Source organism: Oncorhynchus tshawytscha, linkage group LG09 (genome assembly GCF_018296145.1).
Source record: "Oncorhynchus tshawytscha isolate Ot180627B linkage group LG09, Otsh_v2.0, whole genome shotgun sequence".
In the NCBI taxonomy this organism is placed as follows: Eukaryota; Metazoa; Chordata; class Actinopteri; order Salmoniformes; family Salmonidae; genus Oncorhynchus; species Oncorhynchus tshawytscha.
Genome location: NC_056437.1, coordinates 34701351 through 34726576, shown reverse-complemented (window position 1 = coordinate 34726576; position 25226 = coordinate 34701351). Strand labels below are relative to the sequence as shown.

The following is a 25226-nucleotide window of genomic DNA, read 5'->3' as shown; positions in this document are numbered from 1 at the left end:
GTCTTCTCTACTTTTGGTGGCCTTAACTTCATGTTGTTTTGCAATTATAATATTGACAAAGTTCCAGTGAAACTTTCTGCTTTTCATCGGCAGGTCTTTTTGTCATGGTCCTTAATTTATAAACACAAATTTTCTCCACACAGATATTATATATGGAATAATTGGGATATATTGTATAAAAATACCTCTCTGTTTTTAGAATATTGGATCTGAAATAATATCCTATTGGTGAGCCAACTGGTAAATGCAGAGGGACTTTTACTCAGTTATAAAGAATTCTTATCACTTTACAAGGTCCCTGTAACACCTAAAGATTTTGCAATTGTTTTCGATGCCATTCCCTCAGGTGTTGCTATGTTATTTAGGAACATGTCAAGACCTGACCCTCAGAGCCTACCTTCTGTTGACCCTGTTGACTCATCAGTAGGAAAGATTTGTTTCTCTTTTGGTCCATTCAACAACAGAGCGATACGATCCTTTTTTCAGCAGGATGTTGTATGTACCTTATGTCATGCCATATTGGAATGGATTTATTGATAATATCTGTTGGAAAAAAGTTTGGAGGTTGCCACACACATACCTACTTGTTAACAAAATTAAGGAAGTTTCCTTTAAAATGATTCATAAATATTATCCTGCCAACCACTATATGAAGAAGTTTAAGGAAAACATCAACTCAAATTGCTCCTTTTGTAATGACCACCCAGAAACAGTTGTGCATCTTTTTTGGCATTGTATGCATGTAAGAAATCTGTGGCAAGACATCAGTAGGTTTATAATTGAACACATTTATGAAGATTTTACACTATTGTGGAGAGATGTACTGTTTGGATTCTTTACATACAATAGAAATAAGCGGAATAATTTTTATGTAATTAATTTCATTATTCTTTTGGCCAAATTTCATATACACAAATGTAAATTTACAAACAGAAAACCACATTTTCGTACTCTACAAAAAGAAATTGAACTGTATTTTAAGACGGTTAAATGCTCTACTAACAAAAAAGCTGTTAGAATTGTAAGTATATGCATGTCCCTTAAGGTCCTTGTGTAATTGTAATGTGATATTGTACCCCCTAGCTCGATTGTCCATTATTTGTAATCTATGTGTGCTTGTGTTCCCTCATGTGCTTTATGTATTGATTTGTTGTTAATAAAAATAAAAGAAATAAAAATAAATAAAACACTGCCGTAATGCATTACTGCTTACTAACAGCACATTAACTAATATAAACCGATGTAGATCCCAGATACTACAATATTGCCTGGTTGCCGTAACACCTAACTTCCCCCCTGATAATATCTTCCTTGTGGCTATTGCCTTCTGCTGTCACTAGCAAACAATGCAAGTTTCCCACAATGCTGCTGCAGCATCAGTCCGGAAGTGAGACGTATTGACAATATGGCCACTGGTTTCAGAAGGGGGAAATGTTGGATATAACAGTCCAGTCGGTTGCAAATACACCCATTTCAGTTGTCTAGAGTCGATGCATGTGAATGAAGGGACTCGGGAATCCACGGGATGTTGTCATTGAGCTGAGTATACATTCAGAGCGTGAAAATCGTCATGTCGTTTTTCAGGAGGAAAGGTAAGGAAGTATGCTAGCCTAGCCAGCTAGCGCAAGCCGAAGGGTGCAAAGAAGAGGCTTGCGGGAGAGGTTGAGAAATGCTCGATGGCTAATGACTGAGATGAGAATGCGCTTGACAGGTCTGTGTCAAGTCAAGGCCTTCGACAAATATCCGTTGGAGAAAAATGTATTTTCTAAATAATCCATCTATCTCTTTCAAATCTGAAGAAATACAACAAGCAGCCAGATGATCTCAAATCTATGTTAGCAAACTAATCCAGTTTTCCTACTCAATAGCGTTTGCCACTTAAATCGCTAGCTGATGTTCAGACCTAACTAGCATCCATGATCGATCTCAATTCATTCTTGGACAATGCACATTAGATTGGGTATTAACTATCCACACCGTCGCCTTTCACTTGGTGATGTGTTAGCTAATAATGCCACATACATTTTTCTTTAGTTTGTCTGTCTTCCATGCCAGTCTGCTATGCCCCATGGATAGGCCATTATTGCACTAAAGGAGCCTAACTTTAATCCTTAGTCCAAGGACCTCACATGTTCTGGTTAAAGCAATAGTGTGCAACTGCAGCCCGCAATTCAGGGCATTCCTGCATGTGGGCATTCCATTTGCAGGAAGGCTGCCCCTCGAACATCCCATTGGTTCCTGAATGAACCTTCCCCTCCTCTCGCCCCCTCCCCTCCCATCGCCTCCACTCCTCCCTTCGCTAGCACACAGTGTCGCCCCGCCTCCTGTCTACCGTTTGCCCCCGCCTGCGGCAAGCACAGCAGGTGGGTAGCTGGGGCAACACCTTGTGTTGGCTAGCTAACTAGCACACTGTGTCCCCCCCTTCTGCTGTGTATCGGACTAGCACACAGTGTTTTTCGCACCTGCCTACCGAACACCTGCCTTTGCCATCGTTAACAGCACTGCGGGAAAACAGTGCCCGACAGGCAGGGCATGGACACTGTCTACAGGTATACGGCTAGCTAGCAACCGTTGTCGCTCCTGCCCCTTCTTCTGTGGTGCTTATTGGCGGCTGGCATCTAATGTTAACGCCACATACAGACGCTTCCCGCCTGTCCTAGCTTAAAATCAAATCAAAGTTTACTTGTCACGTGCGCCGAATACAACAGGTGTAGGTAGACCTTACAGTGAAATGCTTACTTACAGGCTCTAACCAATAGTGCAAAAAGGTATGAGGTGAACAATAGGTAGGTAAAGAAATAAAACAACAGTAAAAAGACAGGCTATATGTAGGGAGGCTACATACAGACACTGGTTAATCAGGCTGATTTGAGGTAGTATGTTCATGTAGATATGGTTAAATTGACTGCATATATGATGAACAGAGAGTAGCAGCAGAGTAAAAAGAGGGGTTGGGGGGCACACAATGCAAATAGTCTGGGTATCCATTTGATTACCTTTTCAGGAGTCTTATGGCTTGGGGGTAAACTTTTGAGAAGCCATTTTGTCCAAGACTTGGCACTCCGGTACCGCTTGCCATGTGGTAGTAGAGAGAACAGTCTATTACTGCGGCGGCTGGGGTCTTTGACAATTTTTAGGGCCTTCTGACACCGCCTGGTGTAGAGGTCCTGGATGGCAGGCAGCTTAGCCCCAGTGATGTACTGGGCCGTACGCACTACCCTCTGTAGTGCCAATAGAAGAAAAATGAGGGGGTGCCTGCACATGCAGGAATGCCCACATGCAGGAATGCCCACATGCAGGAATGCTCACATGCAGGAATGCTCACATGCAGGAACGCCCACATGCAGGAACACCTGTTTTTAAATGGCAAATTGGCTCTGGAAGCCAAAACAGCCAAATACTCCACCTAAACGTGAATCGATTCTCAATTGCAGTATGGTTCTAGAAAGATTAAATTTGATTTGATTCTCAATTGCAGTATGGTTCTAGAAAGATACATCTTTTTCAGTTCTGCCCACAAATTGTCTATAGGATTGCGGTCAGGGCTTTGTGATGGCCACTCCAATACCTTGACTTTGTTGTCCTTAAGCCATTTTATCTTTAAATTGTTTTATTTTATTTCACCAGGTAGGCTAGTTGAGAACAAGTTCTCATTTACAACTGCGACCTGGCCAAGATAAAGCAAACCAGTTCCGACACAAACAACAACACAGTTGCACATGGAATAAACAAACATACAGTCAATCTACTTTCACATCAAAATAATTTCACAAATACAAAATACACACTTACTGCACACTGGATTTAACACAGTGGCAGCCGACAGTATTTTTCAGTGACATCACTTTGTGGCGTCAGTATTCCGTTCACACAGGTGTTCGGAGACTCAGATACCTAATGAGCACTGGTAGTTCACTCATATTTTTTTGTATTTTACTTTTTGTCCCCAGTTTTCGATCTTGTCTCATCGCTGCAAGGGGGTCGGAAGAGTCAATTTAATGACTGGCGAACGGGGTCAGCCTGCAGTCACTTGGCCCGCCACATGGAGTCGCTAGAGTGCGATGAGCCAAGTAATGAACCCGGGTCTGTAGTAATGAACCCGGGTCTGTAGTAACGCCTCTAGCACTGCGATGCAGTGCCTTAGACCGCTGTGCCACTCGGGATGCCATCCACTCTGTCTTTTGTCTGTGTTCTGTAAACAAGTGCTGTAACATGGAAATATGGTCATGTGGGAACCCTAACCTTATAAAGGTGTGTATCAATTTAAAATGATTTCTCACCAACATGAAAGATGAGGTCCTTGTACTTCCAAAACTGTACTGCAAGCAATGCGTGTTAATGTTAAGACCGAGCGCCGCGGCTCTTAACACAACTCCCCCCTACAGAAGACGCCTTCATCCAATGACTCTTGAATCATGATCAAGGGCTATGCTGTGCAAAGCAGGACCCGAACTCATGACCTAATGATGCACCTTACTGCAACTTACCTTTCAAGTGCTTGATAGATGTACTATGCAGAAATCGCTCCTCCATTTCCTGGTTGCTAAAATTCAAATAGTTTGTCTAATTTCAGTTTATGTGACAAAACAAGCAACTATAGGGTAGAGAATCATTGTACCAACTAAACCCATAGAAATAGCACACACAGACCGCTTCTTAAACTTGCTACCGCTTCTTAGACTTGCTTTCTATGAGTGACAGATCTATAATTTACATTTCAATGTGAATTTGGTCAGGTCGCCCAAAAAGTTACAAATTGCAGCTTTAAAGGATTGACTTAAGCTAATTGTGTTAAATGTTAAATGTCTCTTGGCTACTCAGTATTTACCTTGGGATTGTGGTCCAGACTCATATCAAACATCTCCAATCGAAAATCAAATCTAGAGTCGGCTTTCTATTCCGCAACAAAGCCTCCTTCACTCACGCCGCCAAACTTACCCTCGTAAAACTGACTATCCTCCCGATGTCATCTACAAAATTGCTTCCAACACTCTACTCAGCAAACTGGATGCAGTTTATCACAGTGCCATCCGTTTTGTTACTAAAGCACCTTATACCACCCACCACTGCGACTTGTATGCTCTAGTCGGCTGGCCCTCGCTACATATTCGTCGCCAGACCCACTGGCTCCAGGTCATCTACAAGTCCATGCTCGGTAAAGCTCCGCTTTATCTCAGTTCACTGGTCACGATGGCAACACCCACCCGTAGCACGCGCTTCAGCAGGTGTATCTCACTGATCATCCCTAAAGCCAACACCTCATTTGGCCGCCTTTCGTTCCAGTTCTCTGCTGCCTGTGACTGGAACGAATTGCAAAAATCGCTGAAGTTGGAGACTTTTATCTCCCTCACCAACTTCAAACATCTGCTATCTGAGCAGCTAACCGATCGCTGCAGCTGTACATAGTCTATCGGTAAATAGCCCACCCATTTTTACCTACCTCATCCCCATACTGTTTTTATTTATTTACTTTTCTGCTCTTTTGCACACCAATATCTCTACCTGTACATGACCATCTGATCATTTATCACTCCAGTGTTAATCTGCAAAATTGTAATTATTCGCCTACCTCCTCATGCCTTTTGCACACAATGTATATAGACTCCCCTTTTTTTTCCTACTGTGTTATTGACTTGTTAATTGTTTACTCCATGTGTAACTCTGTGTTGTCTGTTCACACTGCTATGCTTTATCTTGGCCAGGTCGCAGTTGCAAATGAGAACTTGTTCTCAACTAGCCTACCTGGTTAAATAAAGGTGAAATAAAAAATAAATAAATAAAATTTCAAGCAAATATTATTGCATGAAAATTACTAGGCCAAACTATAAACCTTGACTCCTGGGCTAGTAACACACACGCACTTGTCTTGATAGCTACTGTAAAGTATTAGGCCTACAGTGCCGCAAACCATGGATAATATGAACTTATGATGAAAACAATCATATGTAGACACCGATTTCTATAGCAAATGAAATTATAAATGCTCACCATAGGATGCCTCTGTAATGAAAAATAGGTTTCCATCCTTCCCCCTGAGGCCTGCCCTACACAGACCAGCCCCTATCTGCTGACCCACTCCACTGACAACTGAAAGAGCCTCAGAAAGACTCCTTGTGTCATGCGCAGAAGGTTCAGTTTCACCACACTATTGTAACCAGGTGATTTCTGTTACTTCATGTAACAGGCAGACTGACATGTGTAGAAAAACAGGACATTGTTTCCAGACTGTTCACTATGGTGATGAGAGTATTTTGCAGTAACAACATGACAACGAAGTGGGGAAAATGCCTCTGCTGTGACACTCGAGCTGATAGACCAAGGCCACTGCAGTCAATAAACACGCCTTGTAAAATGGCAGCCAAGCTTCAATGTGAAGAATAACTGTTTTATTCCTTTTAGGAGCCACACACAAGTAGCTAGTTTCTCCCTCCGTATGTTATCTGTGTGTGACAGTGAGGATCTGTGCATGAGTGTTTGCTGAACAGACATGGTTATCACTGTCACAGGCATATCTGTTTCCCGACCAGTCCTAGACCGTTATGTAACTGGATAGTTTAGTGAGTGCTTTTTCAGTGACACCGCATCATCCCTATTGCTTTACCCTACAATGACTCCAGGCCCAATATTCCAGTCACTGATCTCCCCCTGTATTGCGAATCAAATGTTAGAGACTGCTCTAATTACAGTGCTATGTCATTCTTTTTTGACCCACAGCCAAAGGAAAGGAACCTGAGCGACCAGTTGATGCTAAAGTCAATAGAGGTGGGTACCACACTACTAACGCTCTGAAATTATGAATTGCAGTGATGTGCTGCTGCCACCTGATGTTTCATTTTTGAGAAGCTCTGAAAATAGAGGAAGGCCCTTGTTGGATGTTCTTTGAAAGCAGTCAAGTGCCTCTTTAGTTGCAGTGCTGTGTTCCCTCACACCTTTTTGAAGGTACCGGTATTTCCCTTTGAGCTTTCCCTTTTTAATCATTCTTCCTATTTGTAGTTATTTGTGTAAATATTCTGAGAGAGAATTGATTGATGTAGGTAATAAGACACATCACTGAGTATAGAAAACATTAAGAACACCTGCTCTTTCCATGATATGAGGTGGCAGGGTAGCCTAGTGGTTAGAGTGTTGGACTAGCAACCGCAAGGTTGCAAGGTCAAACCCCCGAGCTGACAAGGTACAAATCTGTTGTTCTGCCCCTGAACAGGCAGTTAACCCACTGTTCCTAGGCCATCATTGAAAATAAGAATTTGTTCTTAACTGACTTGCCTAGTTAAATAAAGGTAAAATAAAATATAGACTGATAATGTTAATCCAGGTGAAAGCTATGATCCCTTATTAATGTTACCTCAATCAGTGTAGATGAAGGGGAGTAGACGGTAAAGAAGGATTTTTAAGCCACACACAGTTTCCTGTGTGTATCAGCCAACTCCAGCCAACTTGACCCAACTGTGGGAAGCATTAAAGTCAACATAAGCATCACTGTGGAACGCTTTTGACACCTTGTAGAGTCCATGCCCAGATGAATATAGGCTGTTCTGGGGGCAAAGGAGTGGGTGCAACTCAATATTAGGAAGGTGTTACTAATGTTTGGTGAACTCAGTGTATGTATACCAGGCAGTAATTGTAGCGGAAGTTGAGACTTTGGTTTAAGAGTTGATAGAGAGATAGCCGTGAAGTATTTTCCCTTTTCAGACAGGCTCACAGTGACCTTTTTTAATAAGTTAAAACTCAATAAGTCTCCCGCACCACAGTGTTTCATAAAAGGTCACCACCCTCTGAGCTCTAACTGGAGACATTCATGTACTGGATCACTACAGACTTCAGTTAAATAAGTCGTTTTTCAGGAACATAACAGGTTGTTGATGTTGTGGGTTTCTGTCATCTAGAAAGTTAAGCCTACATTGACTGTGTTGATCAAAGGAATTAAGATACCTATTTCTTTTCAACCATCCTCCTTTCCTCCTCCCCTGTAGCCCCAACGAGCCCCCAGTCCCCCTCCCTGAACCTCCGGAACCATCATGCCATCCTGGAGGCGGCAGGGCCCAGCCATGTGGCTATCAATGCCATCTCTGCCAACATGGACTCCTTCGCCCGCGGACGCACAGCAATCCTCAAGAAACAGCCCATCCACATGGAGGCTGCACACTTTGGTGATCTGGGTATGTACCTCCAGTCCTCCACTGATTTGTCTTAGTTTTCATGGCGTGTATTAACAAGTGTTTGAGTAGCAGTTCTGATCTGGGATTAGGTCATTATGATTGAAAAGGTTAAACTGATCCTAGATCGGTGATTTAGATTGATTTGAATGGATGAGCTCTTTCGCTTTAAATCCTGTCCTTTTGACTGGATCGTGTGTGGTCATGTATGAGTGAGCTGATACAAAATGATAATGGTGGCTAGTGGACATGGTGCTGCTGTGTTTAACTGCCAACCGGCCAGGCTAATCCTGCGACGCACTCGCTCCAGCTTCATGCATGGGTTAGCATTTTGACCAACCAGCACGCTACCAGCAACGTTTTTAAGTATGATGCATAAATATGGCCCAGAGGTTTTCCTGAGTGAACACATGGCCTGGTAAAACTCCTGGTCCTACGTATAATGTATGTGTCGTACTGAGAAACTTGCTGTGCCCTAAGTACGATACATAAGAATTCCCTAAATCGTCTTCCCTCTGAAGATGTAGGCTATTTAAATCAAGCAGTTCATTAGTTGGTGGATATCAGGAACTTGTTTTATAGTGCTACAGCAGCCAGCTACACCCGTATTGTTTATGACATGGTGAGTAACAACACCTGCTGGGACAGGTGCTTTAGTTACCGGTGAGTCAGAGGGAGGGGGTGGTTGAACCAGTGGTGTATCTTTGAGGCCTGGCCTGGGAATGCAGTAGAGTAGGGTGACAACACTACAGTGCATTCTGAAAGTATTCAGACCCCTTGACTTTTTCCACATTTTGTTACGTTATAGCCCTATTCTAAAATGGATTAAATAAAAGAATGTATAAAAAATCAAAACAGTGTTCAGACCCTTTGCTATGAGACTTGAAATTGAGCTCCGGTGCATCCTGTTTCCATTGCTCATCCTTGAGATGTTTCTACAACTTGATTGGAGTCCACCTGTGGTAAATTTAATTGATTGGACATGATTTGGAAAGGCACACACCTGTCTATAAAAGGTCCCACAGTTGTTAGAACAAAAACCAAGCCATGAGGATGAAGGAATTGTCCGTGGAGCTCCAAGACAGGATTGTGTCGAGGCACAGATCTGGGGAAGGGTACCAAAAAAATGTCTGCAGCATTGAAGATCCCCCAACAACACAGTGGCCTCCATCATTCTTAAATGGAAGCAGTTTGACTCTTCCTAGAGCTGGCCACCCGGCCAAACGGAGCAATCGGGGGAGAAGGGCCTTGGTCAGGGAGGTGATCAAGAATCCGATGGTCACTCTGACAGAGCTCTAGAGTTCCTCTGTGGAGATGGGAGAACCTTCCAGAAGGACAACCATCTCTGCAGCACTCCACAAATCAGGCCTTTATGGTAGAGTGGCCAGATGGAAGCCACTCCTCAGTAAAAGGCACATGACAGCCCGCTTGGAATTTTCCAAAAGGCACCTAAAGGACTCTCAGACCATGAGAAATAAAATTCTCTGGTCTGATGAAACAAAGATTGAACTCTGGCCTGAATGCCAAGTGTCACGTCTGGAATAAATCTGGCACCATCCCTACGGTGAAGCATGGTGGTGGCAGCATCATGCTGTGGGGATGTGTTCAGCGGCAGGGAATGGGAGACTAGTCAGGATCAAGGGAAAGGTGAATGGAGCAAAGTACAGATCCTTGATGAAAACCTGCTCAGGACCTCAGACTGGGGGCGAAGGTTCACCTTCCAACAGGACAACGACCCTAAGTACACAGCCAAGACAAAGCAGGAGAGGCTTTGGGACAAGACTCTGAATGTCATTGAGTGGCCCAGCCAGAGCCCGGACTTGAACTTGATCAAACATCTCTGGAGAGACCTGAAAATAGTGGAGCATTAATGATCCCCCTCCAACCTGATAGAGCTTGAGAGGATCTGCAGAGAAGAATGGGAGAAACTCTCCAAATACAGGTGTCAAGTTTTTTTCTTTGTCATTATGGCATATTGTGTGAAGATTGATGAAAAACCTATTAGAACCATTATAGTATAAGGCTGTAATGTAACAAAATGCTGAAAACGTCAAGGGGTCTGAATACTTTCCGAATGCAGTGTATACTGCACTGACTGGACCCCAGACAGGACTCAGCAGGCGTGAGCTCCTGGACAGGAGAGAGGGAGAGGGAGGCACAGAGCGAGAGAGGGAGAGGGAGGCACAGAGCGAGAGAGAGGGGGGCGGCACGGAGGGAGAGAGAGAGGGGAGGGGCACGGAGCGAGAGGGGAGGGGGGCACGGAGCGAGAGGGAGCGGGGGGGGGCACGGAGCGAGAGGGAGAGGGGGGCACGGAGCGAGAGGGAGAGGGGGGGGCACGGAGCGAGAGGGAGAGGGGGGCACGGAGCGAGAGGGAGAGGGGGGCACGGAGCGAGAGGGAGAGGGGGGCACGGAGCGAGAGGGAGAGGGGGGGGCACGGAGCGAGAGGGAGAGGGGGGGGCACGGAGCGAGAGGGGGGGGGCACGGAGCGAGAGAGGGGGGCACGGAGCGAGAGGGGGGGCACGGAGCGAGAGGGAGAGGGGGGGCACGGAGCGAGAGGGAGAGGGGGGCACGGAGCGAGAGGGAGGGGGGGGGCACGGAGGAGAGAGGGGGGGGGCACGGAGGGGGGAGGGGGCACGGAGCGAGAGAGGGAGGGGGGGCACGGAGCGGGAGGGAGGGGGGGCACGGAGCGAGAGGGAGAGGGGGGCACGGAGCGAGAGGGAGAGGGGGGGGCACGGAGCGAGAGAGGGGGGGGGGCACGGAGCGAGAGAGGAGAGGGGGGGGGCACGGAGCGAGAGAGAGGGGGGCACGGAGCGGAGAGAGGGGGGGGCACGGAGCGAGAGAGGGGGGGGCACGGAGCGAGAGGGGGGGGGCACGGAGCGGAGGGGGGGGGGCACGGAGCGAGAGAGGGGGGGCACGGAGCGAGAGGGGGGGGGCACGGAGCGAGAGGGGGGCACGGAGCGAGAGAGAGGGGGGGGCACGGAGCGAGAGAGGGGGGGGCACGGAGCGAGAGAGAGGGGGGCACGGAGCGAGAGAGAGGGGGGCACGGAGCGAGAGAGAGGGGGGGCACGGAGCGAGAGAGAGAGAGGGGGGGGGCACGGAGCGAGAGAGAGAGGGGGGCACGGAGCGAGAGAGAGAGGAGGGGGGGCACGGAGCGAGAGAGGGAGGGGGGGGGGCACGGAGCGAGAGAGAGGAGGGAGGGGGGCACGGAGCGAGAGGGAGGGGGGGCACGGAGCGAGAGGGAGGGGGGGGGGGCACGGAGCGAGAGGGAGGGGGGAGGGGGGGCACGGAGCGAGAGGGAGGGGGGGGGGGCACGGAGCGAGAGGGAGGGAGGAGGGGGCACGGAGCAAGAGAGAGGAGGGAGGAGGGGGGCACGGAGCAAGAGAGAGAGGGGGAGGAGGGGGGCACGGAGCGAGAGAGAGGAAGGGAGAGGGGGGGGCACGGAGCGAGAGAGGGAGGGAGGAGGGGGGCACGGAGAGAGAGAGGAGGGGGACGGAGAGAGAGGGAGGGGGGCACGGAGCGAGGAGAGAGGGGGGCACGGAGAGAGAGAGGGAGGGGGCACGGAGAGAGAGAGGGAGGGGGGGCACGGAGAGAGAGGGAGGGAGGGGGCACGGAGCGAGAGGGAGGGGGGGGGGGGGCACGGAGCGAGAGGGAGGGGGAGGGGCACGGAGCGAGAGGGAGGGAGGGGGAGGGGGGGGCACGGAGCGAGAGGGAGAGGGGGGGGGGGCACGGAGCGAGAGGGAGGGAGGGGGGGGGCACGGAGCAAGAGAGAGAGGGGAGGGGGGGGGGCACGGAGCGAGAGAGAGAGGAAGGGAGGAGGGGGGGCACGGAGCGAGAGAGAGGAGGGGGGGGGGGGGCACGGAGCGAGAGAGGGAGGGAGGAGGGGGCACGGAGCACGGAGAGAGAGAGAGAGGGGAGGGGGGGGGGGCACGGAGCGAGAGAGAGAGGGGGGGGGGGGGCACGGAGAGGGGAGGGGGGGCACGGAGCGAGAGAGGGGGGGGGGGGGCACGGAGCGCGAGGAGGGGAGGGGGGGGCACGGAGCGAGAGGAGGGGGGGGCACGGAGCGAGGGAGAGGGGGGGGGAGCATGGAGCGAGAGAGGGAGAGGGGGAGGGGGGCAGCGGAGCAAGAGGAGGGGGGCACGGAGCGAGAGAGGGAGGGGGGGGGGGGCACGGAGCGAGGGGGGGGGGCAGGGAGGGAGGGGGGGGGCGGAGCGAGGGAGGAGGGTCGGGGGGCACGGAGGGAGAGGGAGGGGGAGGGGGGGGGAGGACGGGGGCACGAGAGGGAGGGAGGGAGGGGGTGGCATGGAGCGAGCGAGAGCTAAGCTTCCGGCTCAGTCACCCGTGGCAGCCTGCCAACTCTGGAGCTGATACCAGGAACACACAACACTTATCACAAAACACCTCAGTCAGCTCACTGTTTAGTGCTCCAACTTTAGTCCATTATGTAATTGGAGGCCCCCAGCCAGGCTTCAGTCAGTCATTCATATGGCCTCTCTGGTCATGTGACCCAGGAAATGTGCCGTAGTTGAATAGGTTTTTAAAATATTTTTTTTGTAAGTATTCTCTTTTGTTATTGATTGTGTATGGTTTTATTCAGAATGCTGTGGTTGTTTAGGCAAGGTTACTGTTAAAGACTTTGTGAGAACTGCTGATGTAAAAAGGTCTTTATAATGACATTTGATTAATTGGTTGATGTGTGTGTTTCAGGGCGCTCTAGTGTGAACTACCTGGCCTCTGAGACACGTTCACGCTTGTCTAAGACGGTGGATCAGATTCTGCGGGACAACGTGGCCATGCCCTACTACATCCAGTTCCAGGAGGCCCGCGGGGCTGACCACCTGGTCTGCTTCTGGCTGGAGGCAGAGAGCTTTCGCTCCACCAGCTGGTCTCGGGTCCGGGCCCACAGCCTCAACTCAGTCAAACACAGCTCCCTGGCCGAGCCCGCCTCCCCCCCCGTCTCCCCCGACCCCTCATCCTACTCAGACATGGACCTACACTCCATCCCCAGGCCTTCCTCCTCACGCCCCCTTACCCCCAGCCCCCAGGACGCTAACAGTAACAGTAGTGAAGGCCCCACGGCGCAGCTCGTCCACAGGGACTCCTTCAGCTCTATGGTGGACCAGAGGCCTGGTACTCCCAGCAGAGCAGACACCCCCACCAGACAGCCCTCCTACAGGACAGGGACGTCATTCAAGCTGCAGTCCACCAACGCCCTCAAGGAGCTTTCAGACAAGCTCATGAAGAGTACGTTTGACTGGTCGTAATTGTAAAGAATCTGTTCATGATTTACTTGCATAGATAAAGGTTAAGTAAGTAGCCCGGAGTCTCTTCGAGCCGACTGGTGGTGCATGTTTCAGAGACTCTATGGCTGTACTTCAACTCCTTTTGTGTGTTTGGCTTGTCTTTATCATTTATTTATAGGCCTGTATAACTCACTGACTAGAGAAGGCTAGTATATTCACTATATTTGTTCTTATTTCCACCGTGTGAAACAACTGACTGTCAGAATAATGACGTTAATTTGTTTTAATAGCACATTGGAGGTAACAATATCTGAGTTGGACACAGTTTATGACGCGTGTGGCTGGCTGTTAAACATCTTCTCCTCCTGTGTGTTGTAGGTATAGAGAGAGATGCAGTGAACATCTTCACCAAGTACATCTCTCCAGACGCTGCTAGGCCCATCCCCATCACAGAACAGCTCAGAAACGACATAGTCGGTAAGAAATGAGTCCTGATTGCCGCCTATTTGCCGTTAGTATGAGACTTTGACTCTTAAGACATTGCTGTCACTGTATGAGTACTCAGACTGTGTGAGTGCTGTATCAGAACTTTGTGAGTACTGTATGCATTCCTAAGAATGTTAGACTTAGTAAGACTGTTGCAACCAACATTAAAGATCAAATCAGCTGTAATCATCTCAGTATATTTAACTTGGTTTCGGGATAACTATTTTGTGGATGATTGATATTCGGTTGTGTGACTGTTTTTTGTCCTTTTTTGACAGCTAAAATCTGTGGGGAGGATGGACTGGTGGACCCAAACTGTTTCGTCATTGCACAGTCTGTCGTCTTCTCCATCATGGAACAACAGTACGTTTTTTTTGTTTTTCCAATCTTCCTGTTTTCGTATCCGTTGAAAGATTTATTTATTCAATTAGTTCATGTAAAGTGCCAGTGTTTTTCTTTAGTTTTCATGATTTTTCTCCTAGGATGAAAGTTTTACCACTGTTCTGTAATACACTAATCCACTCCTAGATCATAAATGTAAATGTGACCAGATACAGTTGAAGTCGGAAGTTTACATACACTTAGGTTGGAGTCATTAAAACTCCTTTTTCAACCACTCCACAAATTTCTTGTTAACAAACTATAGTTTTGGCAAGTCGGTTAGGACATCTACTTTGTACATGACACAAGTCATTTTTCCAACAATTGTTTACAGACTGATTATTTCACTTATAATTCACTGTATCACAATTCCACTGGGTCAGAAGTTTACATACACTAAGTTGACTGTGCCTTTAAACAGCTTGGAAAATTCCAGAAAATAATGTAATGGCTTTAGAAGCTTCCGATAGGCTAATATACATCATTTGAGTCAATCGGAGGTGTACCTGGGGATGTATTTAAAGGCCAACCTTCAAACTCTGTGCATCTTTGCTTGACATCATGTGAAAATCAAAAGAAATCAGCCAAGACCTAGGAAAAAAATGATAAACGTCCGCAAGTCTGGTTCATCCTTGGGAGCAATTTCCAAATGCCTGAAGGTACCACGTTCATCTGTACAAACAATAGTATGCAAGTATAAACACCATGGGTCCACTCAGCCGTCATACTGATCAGGAAAGAGAATTGTTCTGTCTCCTAGAGATGAACATATGACACCCGTCATATGAACAGTATGACGGGTACGAAAAGTGCAAATCAATCCCAGAACAGCAGCAAGAGACCTTGTGAAGATGCTGGAGGAAACGGGCACAAAATTATCTATATCCATAGTAAAACGAGTCCTATATCGACATAACCTGAAAGGTTGCTCAGCAAGGAGGAAGCCACTGCTCCAAAACTTCCATAAAAAAGCCAGACTATGGTTTGCAACTGCACATGGGGACAAAGATTGTACTTTTTGGAGAAATGTCTTCTGGCCTGATGAAACAAAAATAGATCTGTTTGGCCATAATGACTATTGTTATGTTTGGAGTAAAAAAAGGAGGCTTGCAAGCCGAAGAACACCATCCCAACCGGGAAGCACAGGGGTGGCAGCATCATGTTGTGAGGGTGCTTTGCTGCAGGATGGACTGGTGCACTTAACAAAATAAATGGCATCATGAGGCAGGAAAATTATGTGAATATATTGAAGCAACATCTCAAGACACCAGTCAGGAAGTTAAAGGTTGGTCACAAATGGGTCTTTGAAATGGACAATGACCCCAAGCATCCCTCCATAGTTGTGACAAAATGGCTTAAGGACAACAAAGTCAAGGTATTGGAGTGGCCATCACAAAGCCCTGACCTCAATCCTCTTGAACATTTGTGGGCAGAACTGAAAAAGCTTGTGAGCAAGGAGGCCTACAAACCTGACTCAGTTACACCAGCTCTGTCAGGAGGAATGGGCCTGAATTCACACAACTTATTGGGGGAAGCTTGTGGAAGGCTATCCAAAATGTTTGACCCGAGTTAAACAATTTAAAGGCAATGCTACCAAATACAAATTTAGTGTATGTAACCTTCTGACCCACTGGGAATGTGATGAAAGAAATAAAATATGAAAGAAATAATTCTCTATTATTCTGACATTTCACATTCTTAAAAAAAAGTGGTGATCCTAACTGACCTAAAACAGGGAATTTTTACTAGGATTAAATGTCAGGAATTGTGAAAAACTGAATTTAAATGTATTTGGCTAAGGTGTATGTAAACTTCTGACTTCAACTGTATAATCTATATTTCCCAGGCACTTTAGTGAATTCTTGCGCAGCCATCATTTCTGTAAGTACCAGATCGAAGTGTTGACAAGTGGCTCTGTGTTCCTGGCAGACATCTTATTCTGTGAGTCGGCCCTCTTCTACTTCTCTGAGGTAAGAGCAACACAACTGATGTTACTGTTGCTCGCTATTAAATATACACAGCCACAGTTTATCAAGTTCATTCATAGGTGTTTTACTCATTAGTGGTACTGGTGGTGTTTGTATCTCTTCTGTTATTCTCTCTTCTATTCCACATTAATGTCATATGGTGTTAATAGAAGTGTCGTTGGTAATAAAGCTAGTATGTTGTGTGTCTCCCCAGTACATGGAAAAGGAGGACGCTGTGAATGTCCTGCAGTTCTGGCTGGCAGCAGATAACTTCCAGGACCAGCTGGCTGCTAAGGCTGGCCAGTACGACGGCCTGGAGGCCCAGAACGACGCCATGATCCTTTACGACAAGTAACTGCTCACACACATCTCACCGAATAGGGATCTAGCGTTTGTCTGCGGATCATTCAGTGCACTGTGTTTGAGAGACCACCTGCTATAGATGTCTGACTGACGACATTTTCACACTGTTCTACATGTAAAATTGATGCATGCTTGGTTTGCAAATTGCGGCCGGCGCTCTGTTCAGCGGTTTTAAGTACTCTAGGCCAGTAAACGTATTGGTGTGCCTAAGACATCTATTTACACTATATTTGCCTTCACTACCTATGCCTTCACACTACCTATGCCTTCACACTACCTATGCCTTCACACTACCTATGCCTTCACACTATCTTAGAAAAGGAACAGTTTGGACATTATATGGCAATTATTAGACCAAAGGTGAGAACACAACCGTTCACAAGACTGAATCCATAATATGATCTGAAAATACTCAGGAAAAATTCAGTATCATATCACAATATTCTAGAAAAATGTGGGGTAGTTGCAACATAAGACATACAAATTACAAGGGTTTGAGTGAGAGGGCTAACTGGTGTCTTCAAGCACAGTTCCTAAGTAATTTCAATGCACTTTTATTACTCAAAGAAGAGTCTTCAACTATAAGGTGATTTAAAAATATATATTTTTTAGCTCTCCTAGCTGTGCCATTGAGGAACTAGCGCAGGCACACTTGTCACTGTTTTGTTTGTAACACAGCCCTGCATCCACGCCATCACACAATTACTGTTGTTTACGCAATCCAAAAATGATCCATTTATAAATCGTAATCTGGGTCAGATGGGCATCATTTGAAAGCCTGTTCTATTGCTAGCATGACTAGCTAAGTTATAAAATAACGAACTTCTTGTCACGCGAGGTGCTCAAGTTCAGAATGACTGTCAGTCAAAACCCATACAGTGCTTTGAAGCACAGAGCCTAAGTTCTGACGTATTGTATCGCAAAACTTTGACAGTCCTGCGTTCCAATTTAAGCATTTATCACTGCCCAAGTCTTCACTTTTCAACCGTATATTGGTATGAGTGTAAAGGGCTACCACCTCCACATTACTCAGCCTGGCTTGTTTATTTGAGAACCAGTTTAATAATGATCTCATCTGTTTCCTCCCCAGGTATTTCTCACTCCAAGCCACCAACCCGCTGGGTTTTGATGACTCTGTGCGGATGGAGATAGAGTCTAATATCTGCCGGGAGGGAGGGCCTCTACCCGACTGCTTCACCACTCCTCTCAGACAGGCCTGGACCACCATGGAAAAGGTAAGGGGTCGTAGGTCACCCAGTTACCTGGGCCAAATACATATGACAACATATAGGAAACCCACAGCGGTCACTGCAAACTCACCACTGTAAAATCACCTGGAATTCAGCCAGAAAAACAAAACAGAAATTACACGTCAAAATTATTTACTTTTGGGTACTCCTTTAGATTGAGACCATGAGGCTTAGATTAAGACCATGAGGCTTAGATTATCAATGACAGGCCTTTGTGGTTATTGAAGGTAGTGGTACCAGAGCCATAGATACAGTGCATTCGTAAAGTATTCAGACCCCTTCCCCTTTTCCACAGTTTGTTACGTTACAGCCTTTTTCTAAAAAATGATTAAGTTATATTTTTTCCTCATCAATCTACACACAATACCCCATAACTTATATATATATATTTTAATTTAAAAAACGGATACCTTGTTTACATAAGTATTCAGACCCTTTGCTATTAGACTCAATTTAGCACAGGTGTATCCTGTTTCCATTGATCATCCTTGATGTTTCTACTACTTGATTGGAGTCCAGCTGTGGTAAATTCAATTGATTGGACTTGGTTTGGAAAGGCACACACCTGTCTGTATAAGGTCCCACAGTTGACAGTGCATGTCAGAGCAAAAACCAAGCCATGAGGTCAAAGGAATTGTCTGTAGATTGTGACGAGGCACAGGTCTGGGGAAGGGAACCAAAAATGTCTGCAGCATTGAAGGTCCCCAAGAACACAGTGGCCTCCATTTTTAAATGGAAGTAGTTTGGAACCACCAACACGCTTCCTAGAGCTGGCCGCCTGGCCAACCTGAGCAATCGTGGAAGAATGGCCTTGGTCAGGGAGGTGACCAAGAGCCCGATGGTCACTCTGACAGAGCTCCAGAGTTCCTCTGTGGAGATGGGAGAACATTCCAGAAGGACAACCATCTCTGCAGCACTCCACCAATTCGGCCTTTATGGTAGAGTAGCCAGACGGAAGCCACTTCTCAGTAAAAGGCACATGACAGCCATGAGAAACAAGACGATTATCTGGTCTGATTGGTCCAAGATTGAACACTTTGGCCTGAATGACAAGCGTCACGTCTGGAAGAAATCTGGCACCATCCCTACGGTGAATCATAGTGGTGGCAGCATCTTGCTGTGGGGATGTTTTACAGTGGCAGGGACTGGGAGATTAGTTAGGATAGAGTGAAAGATGAACAGAGCAAAGTACAGAGAGATCGTTGATGTAAACCTGCTCCAGAGTGCTCAGGACCTCAGACTGGGGCGAAGGTTCACCTTCCAACAGGAAAACGACCCTAAGTCCACAGCCAAGACAATGCAGGAGTGGCTTCGGGACAAGTCTCTGAATGGCCTTGAGTGGCCCAGCCAGAACCCGGACTTGAACCCAATCAAACATCTCTGGAGAGACCTGAAAATAGCTGTGCAGCGACGCTCCCCATCCAACCTGAGAGGATCTGCAGAGAAGAATGGGAGAAACTCCCCAAATACAGGTGTGCCAAGCTTGTAGCGTCATACCCAAGAAGACGGAAGGCTGTAATCGCTGACAAAGGTGTTTTAACAAAGTGCTGAGTAAAGGGTCTGAATACTTACGCAAATGTGATATTTCAGTTAGATTTTTTTTAAATATACATTCGCAAATATTTCTAAGCCTGTTTTTACTTTATCTTTATGGGGTATTGTGTTGAAGATTGAGCTGGAAAATAACAATTTAATACATTTTAGAATAAGGCTGTAATGTAACCAAATGTAAAGTGGTCTGAATATTTTCCGAATGCACTGTGTGTCTCAGTGGTACGACTTTGTTGCCAAGGCTAGGGATGATGTTGAAACACTTTGTCAGGCTCTGGAGAAAACGGAAGACCTTTGTGACTGAAAGGCATTTTGAAGTTTAGCTTTGTTAATATCATATTTCTTCTCGCAGGTCTACATGCCAGGCTTCCTGTCGAGTAACCTTTACTACAAGTATCTGAGTGACCTTATCAACTCTGTCCGAGCGGATGAGTTTGTGCTGGCTAGCGCTCCCGGTCAAGGCGTGGCCTCTGACCTTGACCGCAGCACCAACGCAACTGAGGGGTCTCAAGCCCAGGTAGATAACCCCACACCTGACCTGCTCACAACCTGTACTTTCACTTTAGCTCTACTGGCATTTTCCTATTTTCATTGTCTAAGTGCACGCAAATCAATTATGTTCAACAGCAGTAGCACTCATACCTTTTGTTCAATAGTCAGTGGGTATTAATTTGTTTACTTAACATAAATAGATTGATTTCCCCTCTAGTTCTGCTCTAAATGTGCAAATCATTATATATTTTTTCGCTTACAGCAAGGTGCCAAAAAGGTGGCAGCAATAAAAATCTTGAAAAACTTTGACGAAGCAATAACAGTGGACATAGCCAGCCTGGACCCAGAGTCCCTGTACCAGCGCCCCTATGCTGGGTGAGTTTCTGCATAGCCTACTCAGGCCTCCTTTAGTTACTTATTCTCACCACTCTCAGTACAGTCACCTCAAATGGCTCTGTAAACCACATTACTATTTCAAATATTTGATTTGGATTTTCATGTTTCTCTGCTGGACAAAATGAGTGAAAATTGTTTTTATAATCGTGCAAAATTTCCTCCATAGCTACCCTTCAACTGCCCTGATTTTACTACTGTAATTTCCCCAAGAGAGTTCTTTGATGCTAGCTAAGTAGGCCAGTGTGTAATGACCATTCATGTGACTAAACTGCTCCAAATACATATTTTCAAAGACTGCAGTGCAGTCCTCTGTGACATGGCAGATTTGTAGGTCATCCCCATTACATTACAATCAGCTCTGATGGCAGTCTAATGGCCCAACACAGGCTGATATAGGAGATTTGTGTGGCCTTAGGCAGCACCGGTAGTGTCCTAGTTGCAGTAAGAGATTAGCTTGGTCTCAGATCTGTTTGTGCTGGGACCGAATGACTATGACTATTAGGAATTGGCCATACAACACAAACTGATATGGGACCAGGCTAGTAACAGGGTGCTGTCTCCATTAACATCCTATATGTATGACTTCATTGGCTATGTCACCTCACTGTTCAGAAGAATGACGTTTGGGAAAGTCAACGAGCTGGGCCAGTTTATCAGGGAAGCCGAACCAGAACCGGATGTGAAGAAATCCAAAGGTAACAGGCAAACACTAATGTAGCAATTATTTATAGGCTATAGAGTTCCTTCAGAAAGTGTTCAAACCCCTTGACTCATTCCACATTATGTTGTTACAGCCCGAATTCAAAATGTATAAAATGATTACCCTACCGTGAAGCATGGTGGTGGCAGCATCATGCTATGTAGATGCTTTTCAGTGTCAGGGACTGGGAGACTGGTAAGAATGGAGCCAAATACAGGCAAATCCTTGATGAGATCCTGCTTCAGAGTGCAAAAGTCCTTAGACTGAGGTGAATATTTATGATCCAACAGAACAAGGACACCAAGAATACAACCAAAGCAACCCCGCAATGGCTTCAGAACAAGAATGTGAAAGACCTTGAGTGGCCCAGCCAAAGCCCAGGCTTGAATCCCATTGAAAATCTGTTGCTGTTCACCGCTGCGCCCTGTCTAACTTAACAGAGCTTGAGAATTATTTGCAAGGAAGAATTGGAGAAAATCCCCAAATCCAGATGTGTAAAGCTGATAGACACCCCCAAGACGACTCAAAGCTGTAATCACCACCAAAGGTGCTTATTCAAAGTTTTGACTCGGAGGTGTGAATACTTGTGTAAATGAGATATTTCTGTATTTTTTTTTATTCTAAAAATGTATCCACTTAGTCATATGGGGTATTCAGTGTAGATGGGTGAGAAAAATAATCAATTTTGAATTCAGGCTGTAACCCAACAAAATGTGGAATGAGTCAAGGGGTATGAATTGTTTCTGAAGGCACACATCTGTCAGCGACAGGTGTGGCTGAAATAATAGAATCCAATCATTTTAAGGGGTATCACGGAAACTGTTGAGTGTGAAAAATCCAGCAGTGTTACAGTTCTTGACACAACTGGTGTGTCTGGCAGCTACTACCATTCAAAAGCAGAAATATTTTGTCTTGCCCATTCACCCTCTGAATGGCACACATACAAAATCCATGTCTCAATTGTCTCAGGGCTTAAAAATCCTTCTTTAACCTGTCTCCCCTTCATCTACACTGATTTGAAGTGGATTTAACAAGTGACCTCTAAGGGATCAAAGCTTTCACCTGCGTTCACCTGGTCAGTCTGTCATGGAAAGAGCCGGTGTCCTTAATGTTTCGTGCATATAGTGTATATATGCCTGTCTCCTTCACTCGTAGCTCTTTCTCTATACTGTTCATTGTTGCTTGTATGGTTTTGGTACCATGTCACTTAGGCATCCATGGTGTGGGTATTGCCTTCTTATCCTAACCCCAATCAGAGTGGCTTGAAGTTTGCGAGGCACTCCCAAATAAAACCCAAGGTGCTTTTAGATCTTATAAAAGACTATACAGTAAAACATGAATCTATTATTTAGGATTTCTTAGAAGAGAACATTCTCTGAGAATAGAGGAAATGGATATAAGCCCTGGACTAAACTTGTACTGTATATGTAAAACACTTTTTTTTTTGTGCTAGATTTCATGGCTCTAATCACAAACCAGCTTTTCCAGCCCTCGGGTTCCTCCAAATGCATACATCACATACTAAGATAATTATGTTCTGTGATATATTTTTCATGTACCTCATATGTCCAGTAGCTTACAGAGGAGCAATAGATAAGAGGCTCATCCTTGTGACCATTGCCCTATTTTCCACTCTCTCCTCACAGGTTCCATGCTCTCTCTAGCCATGAAGAAACTTGTTCAAGGCAACTCTGATGAGGTATGTAAAACAACAAAACAAGCTCCTCTTGTGTTCAATCTGTTTGAACTAACAAACACTAGGCTTGATGAACACTTTGAATCGTAACATGTGTGTTTAGGCCCAGGAGGAGATGGCCTGGAAGATCGCTAAAATGATCGTCAATGATGTCGTACACCAGGCGCACCACGACAGTCCTGGCGAATCCACCAAGGTAAGTCAGTCTGCCTCAATCTACAACATGGTGGACTCTTGATAAGTGTACTGCACATTGGATAAGTACAAACTCTTGAGTGCATTGAAGACAATTCGCCAGGCCCAATTTCTGTAAATGCCTTGTAATTGTCACAGATATCTGTATGCTCTAGTTTCCTATTCATGACAGTCCAAAGCCATTGCATTTATCTGCCACTATATAGTCAACTATAGAAAATAACTCCTCACCTGTGACACGTTTACTGTTGTATGATGATTGACAATGAAACATGGACAATCTCTCTCCCCAGTTATGAGCCTCCTGTGGAGAACCAAAACATTGTCACTCCCCTCATCCCTCACCCTATAGAGACAGACTGACAGACAGACACGTCCCCTAGTCCAGTGATGAACTGTACACTGGAATTACCTTAAGATGAAACGCATCAATAGAGATCAAAGAACAAATGCATTCCATGATCTCCTGCATTAACTTGTACCGGTGTGTGTGTGAGTGAGCGGAAAAACTTGAAGTAGATCCCATCCTTCCAACTGTTTGTAACACTATGAAGGCATCGCTGAACAAATGAAGAGGAAAAAGAAAAACAAAGCAGTGGCACAAAGAGCACCAGAGTACCAGACTTCCTTCCAGAACAAATTCCCCAGGGAAGGAGAGATGACAAGCTATGACACAAAATGGGGCTGAACAGGAGCTGTCAGAAGAAGCAGCACTTCAGAAAGCATCGGCCCTGCCATGGTTACCTCTGTTACCATGCCATCCAAGAGGGAGCCTGCAGGGACCTGAAGCATCCTTCATAAAGCGATCACTAAGAAGATTTGGTTGTCCACTCCTCTCTTGATTCCTGCACATCGTCTCTCCTTACACCATCACCACCTCTTGCCCTTATGCCCATTCCTTATTTCTTGTTTTTAATGAAATCTCTTTGAAAGGGGTCAGTGACACGTACAATTTTAAGATGGAATCCACCAGTAGGTGCTTTGTAAAGTTTTTATTTGCGGCTGATGCATAACTTGCTAATATTCCTGGGCCCTCCTGGAGTATTGTGGGGTGGGTTACTATGATGATAGGTTGAGTTGTCTTGCCCTCCTAGCTGTGCCCTAATGTACTGTAGAGGGCTGGTCAGACATGTTACAGTGAAACTGGAATGGACCATATTGAATTTGCGGTCTAGCTAACCACATGCATCTCTAGCTCTGGCTCCTTGTCCATGTCATTACAGAGCAAAGACAAATGCATAAATACTCCTTGTTGTGTACTGAAGAAGTTCTACAGTTGCAAAGAAAGAGCAACTCCGTGCGACTCAATATAATTTTATACATATTTAGATTTCTCTTTAACCCCAATATATTCATGTTAGTTTTTTTTTTATGGTGATTGTTGACCTTTTCTTTTTTTGTATGTACTGTCAAAAGCAATGTCTAAGCAAATCTCAATTACAAATGTTCAATTGAAAAGTCTACTCTTTGAATATAATGTTAATATTGTTATGATTTTGAACCTCATTGAGATGTGTGGAAAAGGACTCTCTTGGTACTATGTACCACTAATATTGTTTTTCTGACGTATGTGTACGTAATCTATAATATATTTAAATTGTGTTGGATTTCTATATATATATAAGCTTTTATTTTTATTTGGCAGAGTACTAGAAGGAACAGAAGTGCTACCACTGATGAAAAATGACACAATTCCTCTTTGCACGAAATGCAAGTCTTGTTTGCCACCAAACATGGGGATTGATTTGGCTCCATTTCAGTCATTAGCTTGATGGCTGATCTTAGTTTGTGGCCAACATGTTCTTAATTGCACTTGGGTATTTAACCTCTAGCATTGCAAGATAATGATGCAACCTGTAATTCAGCAAATTAGTGCTCATCCCAGTGCAGTGTTTCAAGTGTGTGTGGTTGGCTTTTGAATAAGTTCATAGAGATGCTGCAGTTTTGTGCATCAAAATTGTTTTATCCCCATTTTGTTGTACAGTATGAAATACTTTATTGTAAATATTTTATGGCTATCGTACAATAAAACTTTTCTGCCTATTTTGTCGCTAAAGTCGTTTTAAAATAGCAAAATGCGATTTCTCTTGTTGCAATGCCGTTTAACCAGTGGGGGGCAATGTGGACTATTGTAACGTCAATGAGCAAGATACATGTCTAACTGCGAATGATCAGCAATAATCAAGTGTGTAATATCCAGTGATTTTGATGTTGTTTAAATGAAGGGGAAAAAACGTATTTTCCAGTAAGTACTGTATTTCACTGTACATATTCTAATTGTTTTCCAAAGACAATTGCAGTAAAATATGGGCACGTTTGCTTATTTTTGGTAAAATGTGTATGCGTAATGGTT

General features: G+C 45.4%; 1 protein-coding gene across 1 annotated transcript; it reads left to right on the top strand.

Annotated features, from left to right (window-relative positions):
* The first annotated feature begins 1337 nt into the window (after nt 1–1337).
* On the top strand, nt 1338–24916 carry LOC112259124 (A-kinase anchor protein 10, mitochondrial). The gene is made up of 15 exons (XM_042326829.1): nt 1338–1592; nt 6715–6762; nt 7974–8159; nt 12861–13397; nt 13775–13873; nt 14161–14245; nt 16110–16233; nt 16445–16581; nt 17684–17828; nt 19747–19911; nt 20149–20261; nt 20895–20977; nt 22629–22681; nt 22782–22874; nt 23167–24916. The coding sequence occupies exons 1-15, from the start codon at nt 1571–1573 to the stop codon at nt 23170–23172; spliced, it is 1896 nt and encodes a 631-aa protein (XP_042182763.1). The 5' UTR covers nt 1338–1570; the 3' UTR covers nt 23173–24916.
* Nucleotides 24917–25226: the final 310 nt, after the last annotated feature.